We start from the raw sequence: 12878 nt of genomic DNA, 5'->3' as shown, positions 1-12878 counted from the left end.
TAACAACTGACTTTGCATTTATGTGTTTGTTTGTTTGTTTTAACTAAAATTAAATTACATTTTAACAAAATGTTTAATTACCAAAATCTTTTATTCTTTAATCCTTTAATGAACCATCATGTTCTTCAGGTCAGTGAAGACCTGCCAAAAATACTGCGGGTCATTGTTAATCTGCAGCATCTTGCCACTCATGCGGTTAGCAATGTCCAGGGATCGGGCCCAGAAGGCCCCTTTGTTTTCCTCCACCAGGAAAGCTTTGGCTGGGTAGCTGATCTCCTCACACATGTAGGAGCAAGACACGTACAAGCATGTGAGCAGCACGGCCTGCAGCTCCTCCTTGGCGGCCACCTCAGCTGAAATGATGTCACGGCACAGCATGAAGAGAAAGACCACGGTGCCTGGAATGAGGAAACTTTGCTTCTGCCATTCTGTCAGTGTCACGTAGCGGACCACAATGCGCAGCCCTCCGGAGCCCAATGCAGCCCAATGCGCGGACCCTCCGGAGAACGTCTGAGGGGTACACAAGAGTTTAATTCTTATAAATTTTTTCAAGGGCAATTATGGAAACAACCCTCCTTTTTTTCCATATTGTTCTTTGTAGTTTCCACCATTATGCTCAAATTACACATGACATTATAAAAGCTAGTCACCTATGAACCTATGGAAAGTCGATCAGCCCCCGTTTAAAAATGATAAGCTTTTACTGTCACGGTAATAACATCACGCACACGCACACATAATGCTTCGACTGTCATGCACTTTAAATATCTTCTGAACGTTATGGAGTGTGAGCATAGTTACCAGTTCCCTTCGTGCAAAAGGGTTGTCTTAGGTTACTGTAAAGACTAATGCGTATTTGGAATCCTTTCTTTTGCTGAGATGTTACTTGCTCACATGATACTCAAAAATGAGCACAATCATTGAAATACGGATATCATTGCATACAGGGGTGCCTAGCCAGTCATGAATAACGGAATATAAAAGGCTGAACAATCTACTATAAGCAATTGCATATTTCATTAGGTTTTTTTTTTAATAAGCTGTAGTAATTTTAGGAGCTCAGGCAGGGGAATATTTATATTCCCCTAAAAAGTTGAGGGTGGAATTACCTGTCAATAAACAAAGTACAGAATAGAAAAGCAAAACTATTCTGTTGCATCGTCTTTGAAATGACTCTGCAAGGAAAATGTTGATATGAATAAATGCTTGCATTCCTTTCTGATACAAGTCAAAAAATATCTTTAAAGTGGCTCAAACATAAGAACTATGTGCATTCCTTCACAAACATATACAAACCAATGAAAAAATCTCCCCTAATATGTGTATATACACAAGTGTCTGTGGGAGCCCCAAAGCTATATTATGCATTCGAATAACAAAATATATATCACAGTCCCTACAAAAAATGAAAGTAAAAAAGCAAACAAACAACAAAAAGGGGAAAATCATAAATGAAAATATCCCAAAAATAATTTACTAATGTCATGTTTGTAAGCAGCCGTGCTTTCCTGTTTCCTAAAATGGTGACATATTTTAGGTACTCAGGCCACTGGAAACAAAAATATACACAGCAGTTCTTCCACACATTTAGAGGAACCTGATTTTTTTGTTAGATAAATATGTCGGTTATGACCGTTAAAAAGACCTGAACCAAAAAAATGTTTGGATTTTTATTCGCTGTCACCTTTCATCACGGGCAACATAAAAATTCACACTACTGCAATATCGCTAACATGTTACTGGCATAGGAATAAGACAACTGAGCACAGAGAGAAACCCAGTGTTATGATTACAGTTGACATTGGAACTAGCTAGATAGCTCATATTAAGACACTTCTTTGGAGAACACGTGCTAAAGTGTTTTCCCCACAATCTATATGCATAATTTATTTGCCAACTGTGACCAGAGAGAGAACATACCTTACTCACAGCCTAAGACATGCATGGATTTTGATGAGGACCGCATATGCCTGGGATCAATTCAAACACGTCATGACGATGATATAAAACCTGATGAAACAAGCTTGACAAGCAGCAGTTCCGTTTTTCCGTGAAAGTATCAAGCACAGATGAAGACGTTTCTATGGTTATCTCAGTTTTATAAATATTAGTCTATAGAGTTGGGCTTAGTACGTGAATAAAAGATGGAATTAAACATGCATAAATTACGGTGTCCTGGAAAACCCATCGTGCTGCAAATACACAAAGCATATTCATCAAAGTGGTAACACACTTTAGAAATGCGGTGCAAATTCAGAAAATGCATACAACTTCAGGAACAAATCCTGTCACAACACAACGGTAGTGCTGTTTCCGGAGGACACGGAAAGGGGTGGACTTCTATGAGATTAGCGTGAAGTCTATTGGAAGTAGTGACAACTGAGTAAAAAGGGTTGTTTTTTTTCCAGTTACCACGGTGTTATCAAGGATAGGTATGTGATATAGAATGGAAGACTGACCTATTCATGCTCTGCATTCTTGCATATTTTATATTTTATAACATGCCTTAACATGGGATGGAAATCCCATTTAACACAATATGCACTGTTTTACAGTCAGAGTGAAATAAGTAACATTCTCCTTTTAATATATATATTTTAAATGTTAAAATTCTTAACTATATCAGTGTTTTAGTTAGCTGCAAAAATGCCCCCATATTGAAATTTGTATTTCTAATGTCACAAGAACACTTTACTGACCTATCTCTGCCTATTCAGCCTATAGAGGTTTAGCACACCCACTTAAATTGCCTTTCTCAGGCATTTCAGCTCTGAGTACCTTTTGAATGAAGCACAATACAGGGCAGCCAATCATAAAGGAGCTCATTTATCTTACATCCGTCTTAAAGGTGCAGTAGCAACAGGTGCCTGTTGAATTCCAAGTGATATATATATAGAGGTTGGAAATTGGTTGTGTAAAAAAAAAAAAAACAGGCTGAAAACGAGTCATTTCTGCTCTGTGAATTGGGAGAAAGGGAGTGTGTGGAAGCCCAACCCCCGTCATATAGGTTTGCTTCTAACAGTACCATTACCATCACCCACTCTGGTGCACTAGTTTGAGTGTATTAGAACTAGTAGCAATGCTGAAGCATTACATGTATCTATAACAAATATTCTGACCATGATGAAGTGATAGGTTGGTTAAGGCAAACTGTGTATGCAATACATGTTGCTTAGGTCACTTGCTCTAATTGTACACAACTCTAAATCTACACAACTGTACATTAGTTAAAGTCTACACAGTGTCAGTCATGTGAAGTACAACTGAGAGTTCCCCTGTTGTATTCTTCCAATGCACATTTTCACAATCAAGTTCTGCGTAAGTGGGGGCAAAATAATATGAGCTTCACATCAAAGAACATTTTAAACAAATGGACTGATGACTATATGGCTTACCCAGTATAGCGAGAGTTCTATATACACTCCAATTAAAACTGACATTCTATACTTGACCTGGTATTTACCGTTTCATCTATATTCTAATGTTAAAGAGCATAAAGCTAAAACACCAATACAATGTCATTGTCTAGTCCATTATGAACTGCCAGTTATATGTATGCTAGACATGTTTATAACAAAAGTGCTGAGAGTTTAACATTAAAGGACCCCAGTAGAACTAGACTACCTATTTGGTTAGGGCTGAAATTAAATCCAGCAGGAGCTTAGATTGTAGGTACATTTTGCAACTCTGCTACTACAACAGCACTTTGTCAGTGTCTTAAGACTGCATATTTACATGCAATGGGTCATAATGTAGTTACGAATATTCCAGATATTCAACAGAATGTTTAAGAACTGCACATCCTGATGAACAAAATGCAGAACAAAAACACACAATTCAAAAATACTCACCATTACTCACACAATACTCACCATTCAAAAACAGACACCTGTGCCAAAGTAGTGAAACACATAAGAATATTGATTGTGTAAAATGTAAAGAGGAAGTCGCACCGTTAAAAGTCCCCTGAGTTATTGTGAGTTCCACAGCGGTGTGGTAGTCTATAAGCCTATAAAGGGAAGGAAACAGTGAGGTGCACAGACTAAAGAGGCATCTTAATGATAGCGTGCTTTTTGAAATGAAGAAAAACTGAGACTTATGTCTGAAATTTTTTAGGCCACTGCCTAGCCACTAAACACTTGCAAACAACTGTACCCTGTTTTAGCTGAATTTAAAAGAGCAACTTCAAAAATATATATTCTTAAATTAGAAGAGTTCAGATATCTGTTCCTCTACCAGCAGTGGTCATCATTTTTGTTTTTAAACCCGCTCATTAGGGGTATAATACTACGAGTGCTGTACCTCAATAAGAATACTTCAGACTGTATCTTGAAACCATAATATTGAGATTACATTAGATAGTAGGCTGATGTTCTTACATGACTTTGCACTTCAGTTAAAAAAAATAAAAATACAAAGAGAATCTACATGCCAAGCCATATCCCTCAACGATGAATGAGGGAGAATGGGCAGACAAAGTTACAATGTTCCATATGTATGAAAATTGTACATTATAAATTTTGAGATCGGTGCCCTGTAAATAATATCATTGGACAAAAAGAATAAGATTTAGCATTATCTAATTCAAATCTAGAGCTGAGGAATAGTGCTATATTACGCACAGTGATTCTTGTAGTTGGTCTGATGCTTCTTTATAGTGAAGTGCCTGGTGCTTCTATGTAGAACCTGAATAAAGGAAAACATAGACCAAGACTTTATTAAGACTAAAACAATGAAACAGCATATTGGCCATCTCTTGGGTCCCTTGCAATTCTCACTAGGCTGGATGTCATGACATAGATGTAAAATCTAATAATACTAAGAACTTAAAGGATTCATTTAAATTAAAATAAAAAACTTAAAAATTACATGCTAGTACACCTGCTTCATTATGACTAGTGGAGATGAGAAAAGGAAAAGCACAGTTCATGTTGTGGTTAGTAAACTTCCTGTGCCTAAAACAAAAATAAATCCAAAGAAGCAGTGCAATCACTTACACAGATCTTCAGGAAAAAGAAGATACCCCCCCCCCCCTTTACATTTGTAAGGATATTTTAATGCACATATTGCAACAACCGACATTCAAGTTGCTGATTTTTTGATGATCTCATCTGTTTTTATGAAGGAAAACATAGGAAGATACAGTAATCAGCAACAGAAAAACATCTGCCTAAAAGTGAGTTTATATCTGTTCTTCTAACTTCATGACAGACTGCATTTAATATATTTAAATACAAATGAAAACTACAAAGCACTGCAACCTTTAAGTCTGCTTTGCTGAGAACTTACCCATCTATGGTGTCTGCTTTATAAAAACTGACCAGAACCATTTCTTGGTCTCAACATGCAAATGCAGTGATTTCCCTGATGCATGAGTGTGGAGTACTTTCTCTGTACAAGCGTACTGCCCCTGCAAGGTCTGGTGAAGTCTTTCATACAGTAAAAGAATATTGTAAAAGGATATTGATGAACCATGTAAATGTATTTATTTCTCTTATATTTATTTTTATTAGTGAAAGAAAGAAGGTGCACTAACCAGTGGAGGCTGCTAAAAAAATGTACTGCGTATGACTGTTGTCATTTTCTGCAATCATTCCAATACAACCTAACACATACTACTAGGGGTCTGTGAAAGAGCCAATCATTATTTAATTTGCATTAAAAATCAACAGAATAATAAAAGACAATTATCTCTAGTTGCAGCTCTAATTTGTTCTGATAGAAGGGACAGTATGCATAATTAGAAAAATATTTGAATCTTTTGTTTACTGCAAAAGATGGCTTGCATTTTAAAAGTTAATGCAATGGCCTTTTATTATCTAGCTATACATTGGGTATCAAAAATTACACATTACAACTGCTTAAACTTCATAACTGAAAAGCGAGCTCAACGTAGCTCAGTTCGCCAGAACCGCCACTAAAACACACAGCTGGTTAGCTAGCTAGCTAACGTTCACAAGCTACTAGCTAAACAAGATAGCGAGCTAACAATTACCGAACGCTCGCCACTTCAATTCACTAGAACCACTAAACCACCAGGTTAGCTAGAGAACTAAGTTAACGTTAGCTAAACGTTAACTAGCACTATCTATTAGTCACTATCTTAACTAATTCATTGGTACTATAAATGAAAAACTAACACAAAATACACAGTACACAACTTGACTAGCTAGCTACGCGGCCACCTCAGGAAGCTCCACAGTAAAGGGCAGTTCACCAAAGTTCTCTTGGGTGGATCAATGAAGCGCCATTAGGCTTCAGATTCAGGACGCTGATTGGCTACATTTATGCTGCTCTGCGCGTGTCTGGTGTCAGCAAGTGACCAATTGTAAGTAGCAAGTGAAAGTGCACAAAGTTTCACACAATGTTTAGCATGACTAACGACTAAACATTAAAAAATAAAATGAAATAAAAATTATATATATATATATATATATATATATATATATATATATATATATATATATATATATATATATATAAAAGCTGTATACGATCAATATTCAATTTTTATGTTAACTGTGTGTGTTAATATTAGGCTAGTAATATCCTGTGGTTTAGTCTACTATCTAGCAGGCTTTCGAATCCTCTTAAATGATCATTTAAGATGGGACGAGGCACGATGAAACAGTTTTATTTCTCTTACTAACACGCAACACATACGACAACCTCACAACTCAAACACCAACAACACGCACTACAACACAGGAGACATATATACACACAAGATGATTACACCTAACACAGAACAGGTGAACGACACGAGAGGGCGTGGCCACAGAGACGAACACACACGAAAACATTTGAGGAGGGGGCGGGGCCGTGACGTGCCAACAGGTTACTACTGGGATAACTCTAAAGGTAAAGTGAAATGATCTATCTGTATATTGATGCTTTAATCAGTCCAGTGGAAACTGGTTTTGTGTACATTTAAATAAGATAAACATTCAATTTGCCAGTGTTTTATTTCCAGGACATATTGTAGCTATGTATACGTTTGAAATTTTGACTCATTCTGCAGGGCCTTATGATTGGTTTAATGCTATTCTAGAATGTTTACCAGCATTCAGCAGAATATTGGTAACAGCAACCAACTGTAAACAAAACATCAGGCAATTTTCAACAAGATATCAATCGTGGTTTCAGAACTTTGCTACAAAAACATTCTTCTAAAACCATCTTCAGAAATGGTAATGTTTTTCTTAGGATACAGAACTTTTGATGTAGGTTAATGATTTAAAGTGTGACAGCATGAAAAAATTTTAAAATGTTCTTTGGTTCATGAGCCTAAGAAGTGATGTTTAATCTGTTGTCTCAGAACAATAGGAAACGTACCTCTACAGGTCCATGTGGCCTCCGAAGGGACATAATACCTTCAGAGCGACTGAGGGATTACTTGGTGGGGGGAGTTTTAGCATCAACATGTAAAGGTACTGAGAATGTAGGCACAGAGTTCTCAGTACAGGTGCTTAGCTCCAGACTGGACCACACTTACAGCTGCACCTCCAAGTCCATGAAAACTCCTCAGATGAGGGTGGGCCCTAAGCCTGTCTCTGAGACGCTTGTGTCTGACTGCAACAGTGGGCAGCTAAGCAAGGACGAACCCCTGCTGATCCACGGTCACAGAGAGCAGGACTACCAGAAAATTTACAACTCTGTGGTGGAGCCTATGCTCAGAAGTTCCTCCGGTCAGGCCAAGCCCTACAGCCTGGAACTGGGCCGCAGGATCAAGCAGCGCCTGTGGGAGGCGCTCCACTGTCCGACTCTGCACGAGGAAGTGAAGCCTGATGGACAGTTCCACGTGACTGAAAGCTTCTCCACTCCAGTTTTCAACAGCTTCGTGCCGCACTTTGAAGTGGACATAAGTGAAGAACCCATGCCTGAACAGCCTAAGAAGAAAAGGCGAAGATACTGACTTTATTATTATTATTGTGATTGTTATTGTCATCCTTGTTTGTATTTTTACTATTATTCTTATTATTCTTGTTCTATCAATATCTATATTATTGTTGTTGTGATTATTATTATTATTGTGATTATTATTATTATTGTGATTGTTGTTATTAACTTTTTATATTCTATATGTAGAGTTTCTGTATTGTTTAAAATTTGTTTAAGCTTTTCTTAATTTTAAATTTAGTCATTTAGTCTGTCCCTTGTTAAATAATTGTGTAATAGTTCATGACATGTCATTGTAATAATATTTTTTAATTATTTTGCATTATAATAAATTTATTGTAAATAACAATAACTTTACATGTTTAAGGTGTGGCATTTTAAATAAATTGTTAGAACTGTACATCTTTTTTCTAATGTTACAATTCGAGTCTTAATTTACATCTCTTATCAGTGGAGGATGTACTTGCTCACACCTTTACTTTAGATTCCTTTTGTACACACTTCAGACTGTGACCTCGAGGTTCTTGAATGAATGTTGAACATTCACACTTGTGTATGAGTGCTGACTGTTAGCTAATGCATCATGATGAGCCTATCCTTTTTGAGTTACTTACTGAGATCATTCTCATAGCAAGTTCATTACACCTTGTGTACTCGTTGTAGTGCGGTGAGCAGTTTCAATCTTAGTTACAATCTTAGTTATCAAAGACTCACTCCACCGACCAAAGCCTCTTCTCTTAGACAACATGACAAAACCATCGCAGCTTGAGAGCAAAAATCGAGCCTCTTAAGAGGTGTTATGTTCCACAGGCAGATTGACATCTTAATGCGGTTCACATGAACTCAATTTTCTTTGCATACATGTATATTGCACTTGTAATGTTTCTGATATTTCAGCCTTTCATTTCTCTCTTTACATGACAACACTGTAGACATTTCTTCCAAAAGCACTGAATGTTATTCTGAACAGTTATAGCTTTTCTCCATTCATGTACACAAAGTCCAGTATGTATCGAAATGTCATCAAAAGAGATATCTGTTGGTAGCTGAACATCTCCAACTTGTACAATGTGATGTTTCTTCTTTGTGTCAAATGAACTTAAATATTGAAACATCCAAAAAATACTGGTGTTTGGACCAATGGAAGTACTTTCATGTTACCTCTGATAGCTCATTTGGTACAGCAGAGAACTGCAGAAGTTAAGACTGTAATCCTTGGTCTGCCCGTTCAAATGCGGCTCGAAGGAAGTTTGTGTTTTCACCTAAAATCTTCCATTTTACATGAGCCAAAGAAGAGGACTTTCCAGGACCTGGAATCGAATCAGCCGCAGCGGTCAGACCGCTGAATCCTAGCCACAAGACCACCAGGAACAAAGCTGCATGTTTCTCCTGACACAAACATTTTTCAAAGTCTGCAGTCCTACTATACTGATGACATTTGGATGCATACTGGACTGGGTATGCATGAGAGGAAACGGGCCATTAAGCGAGTTATTCATCTTTCTTTTTGTTTTACAAAAAAGATGAAGTTTGTAAGTCAGGAATTTTTTTACCCTCTGGAATCACTCAAGAAAAGTGGGAATGCTAGTGTCACTAAAACATGGAAAGAGCCATTATTGGCATTTCTTGTACACACAGGGACAAATCTTCAGGCAGAAATAAAGGGGTTAGGTGCTGTTGGCATGATAACTTCAGAGTATCCTTCCTACTTTAAAAAATCAACACTTCTGAGCCTATCCTTTTTGAGTTGATTACTGAGATCATTCTCATAGCAAGTTCATTACACCTTGTGCACTTATTGTAGTGCGGTGAGCAGTTTCTATATTAGAGCAGACTTATTCAAGTCATAGAATCCATTTACACTTGAATGAAAGTTGAACATTAACACTCGTGCACGTGTGTCGACTATTAGCTAATGCATAAGGGAAGTCATTTCGGAACAAACCTGTGAGGCAACTGTCTTTCAGGCAAAGTGTCTGTATCCAGGCAAGGACATGTGCATGTTCAATTCCTTGCCCTGTACTTCATTATCTGCAGTTTACTGAGAAAGACCAGACAGCAGTTGAATACCTTTGGTTGTTGTCTGCTACCTCGTCTCTGTCTCTCTCTGTGTTCGTATGATAGGCACCACTGCATGCCACGCACCAGGCCGCCTTTCTTGTGAGGGTGTCTCTCATGACATCTATGGAGTGCATAATTGAAGACAAGGTAAAAGGATTCCCTTAGGATCTGAATACATTTGGTTTTTGTCTGGTACATCGTCTCTGTCTCTCTTTGTGTTAAATGGAGCCTGCTCAGATGATGGTGTTGACAGCTTCTAGGATTTTCACTAGATCCAAAGCAGTGTGAAACCAGTTTTTACATTTAAATGTTTTAACCTGGTTTTGTTCACAAAATAAGAAACAATACACATTATAAATGTTGGGTAGCTACATATTTATACTTCTTGTACAAACTAAGAAAATAATAGAACACTAATTTAGTTGTTTGACATATTGACACCTGAGCAAGACATGAGTGAGGGATAAAAAGGCAGCAGGATATTAGTCACACAAAGCACTGCCAAAAAGGTTTAAAAACACAGATGTGGGGAAGCCCATGAAGTCCACTATATGTCTTTGCTGTTACTGTAAAAAGGCCAGTTGAAATATGACCACAGACAGTTATGGACTGTAATTAATATGAAACTACATGATGATATTGGAGCTATATAACTTACTTCTTTAATATAGTATTCTCTAAAATAATGTAAATACATTGAATATATGAATAAAAGTGTAGTAAAATCATCCAGTGTTGTACTATATTATTTTCAAAGCAGGACCTTAGGTACTTATAGCCAAGGAACTGTGTCAAATCAATTTGCCCTATTACGATTGAACATTTACTATTACTATTACAATTGTAACATGAATAATGTGATACAAATAGAGCTAATGAAGTACAAACTCATATAACTCACAAGCAGCTGCTACATTGTTAAAAGTTATAAATGTCAATTAATTATTCATATTGTTGTTTGTGGGGAATTCAGTAGGTTGACTAATTCATGCAACTCTCAAAGTATCTGCATAACCTGAACCATACATTATGAACACATCCATTAAAATAAAGTTGAATTCATGGAAAGATTAGGCAAGGAATGAAAGGAAGAATTAAGTAGGTCCAGCAACTAAGGGAATCCTCTCACCTTGTCGTCAACTGCACACTTCTTAGGGGTCACAAGAGATGCTCTCACTGGAAAGCAGTCCTGGTGCGTAACATGTGGCGGTTCCTGCCATGCGAACACAGAGAGAGACAGAGACGAGGTACAAGAAAAAAAAAACAAATGTATTCAGCTGCTAACAGAATCCTCTCACTTGTCTTCAATCGTGTACTCCGCAGCTGTCACGAGAGATGTCTTCACTGGAAAGTTGTCCTGTTGTCTAGGCTCTGCCGTATCCTGCGGTACGAACACAAAGAGAGACGGGGACAAGGTATCAGAAAATAATCAAATGTATTCAGCTGCTAAGGGAATCCTCTCACCTAGTCTTCAATCATGCACCCTGGAGGTATCACAAGAGACATCCTCAATGGAAAAGCATCCTGGTGCATAGCATACAGTAGCCACATCTCATTGACAAGATGTCACAGCCCCTGGACCTGCCCCACGACTGTCCGCTTGCTTGTGTTCTTAACCCAGCCAACCAGGCTGAGAGTCATTTCCGCTCGGTGAACTGGGAGAAAGGGACAGTGTGTGGAAGCCCAACCCCCGTCATATAGGTTTGCTTCTAACAGTACCATTACCATCACCCACTCTGGTGCACAAGTTTGAGTGTATTAGAACTAGTAGCACTGCTGAAGCATTACATGTATCTATAGCAAATATCTATAGCAAATATTCTGACCATGATGAAGTGATAGGTTGGTTAAGGCAAACTGAGAATGCAATACATGTTGCTTAGGTCACTTGCTCTAATTGTACACAACTGTAAATCTACACAACTGTACATTAGTTAAAGTCTACACAGTGTCAGTGATGTGAAGTACAACTGAGAGTTCCCCTGTTGTATTCTTCCAACAGACATTTTCACAGTCAAGTTCTGCGTAAGTGGGGGAAAAATAATATGAGCTTCACATCAAAGAACATTTTAAACAAATGGACTGATGACTGTATGGCTTACCCAGTATTGCGAGAGTTCTATATACACTCCAATTAAGACTGACATTCTATACTTGATCTCGTATTTACCGTTTCATCTATATTCTAATGTTAAAGAGCATAAAGCTAAAACACCAATACAATGTCATTGTCTAGTCCATTATGAACTGCCAGTTATATGTATGCTAGACATGTTTATAACAAATGTGCTGAGAGTTTAACATTAAAGGACCCCAGTAGAACTAGACTACCTATTTGGTTAGGGTTGAAATTAAATCCAGCAGGAGCTTAGATTGTAGGTACATTTTGCAACTCTGCTACTACAACAGCACTTTGTCAGTGTCTTAAGACTGCATATTTACAAGCAATGGCTAATAATAGAGTTACGAATATTGCAAATATTCAACAGCATGTTTAAGAACTGCACATCCTGATGAACAAAATGCAGAGCAAAAACACACAATTCAAAATACTCACCATTACTCACACAATACTCACCATTCAAAAACAGACACCTGTGCCAAAGTAGGGAAACACATAATATTGATTGTGTAAAATTTAAAGAGTAAGTCGCACCGTTAAAAGTCCCCTGAGTTATTGTGAGTTCCACAGCGGTGTGGTAGTCTATAAGCCTATAAAGGGAAGGAAACAGTGAGGTGCACAGACTAAAGAGGCATCTTAATGATAGCGTGCTTTTTGAAATGAAGAAAAACTGAGACTTATGTCTGAAATTTTTTAGGCCACTGCCTAGCCACTAAACACTTGCAAACACCTGTACCCTGTTTTAGCTGAATTTAAAAGAGCAACTTCAAAAATATATATTCTTAAATTAGAAGAG

General features: G+C 37.6%; 1 protein-coding gene across 1 annotated transcript in view; it reads right to left on the bottom strand.

Moving 5' to 3' along the window:
- Positions 1–11601, bottom strand: part of LOC145657958 (eukaryotic translation initiation factor 4 gamma 3-like) — a 35164-nt gene extending 23563 nt beyond the window's left edge. The window contains exons 1-4 of the mRNA XM_081714838.1: positions 11542–11601; positions 11291–11341; positions 11090–11173; positions 414–510 (exon numbers count right to left, since the gene is read on the bottom strand). Coding sequence (XP_081570964.1) covers positions 414–510; positions 11090–11173; positions 11291–11341; positions 11542–11601 — 292 coding nt within the window. The remainder of the gene's footprint in view (positions 1–413; positions 511–11089; positions 11174–11290; positions 11342–11541) is intronic.
- Between the last annotated feature and the right edge of the window lie 1277 nt (positions 11602–12878).

Source organism: Electrophorus electricus, chromosome 5 (genome assembly GCF_041902795.1).
Source record: "Electrophorus electricus isolate QZ-2024a chromosome 5, ASM4190279v1, whole genome shotgun sequence".
NCBI lineage: Eukaryota > Metazoa > Chordata > Actinopteri > Gymnotiformes > Gymnotidae > Electrophorus > Electrophorus electricus.
This window is presented reverse-complemented; position numbering and strand designations above follow the sequence as displayed.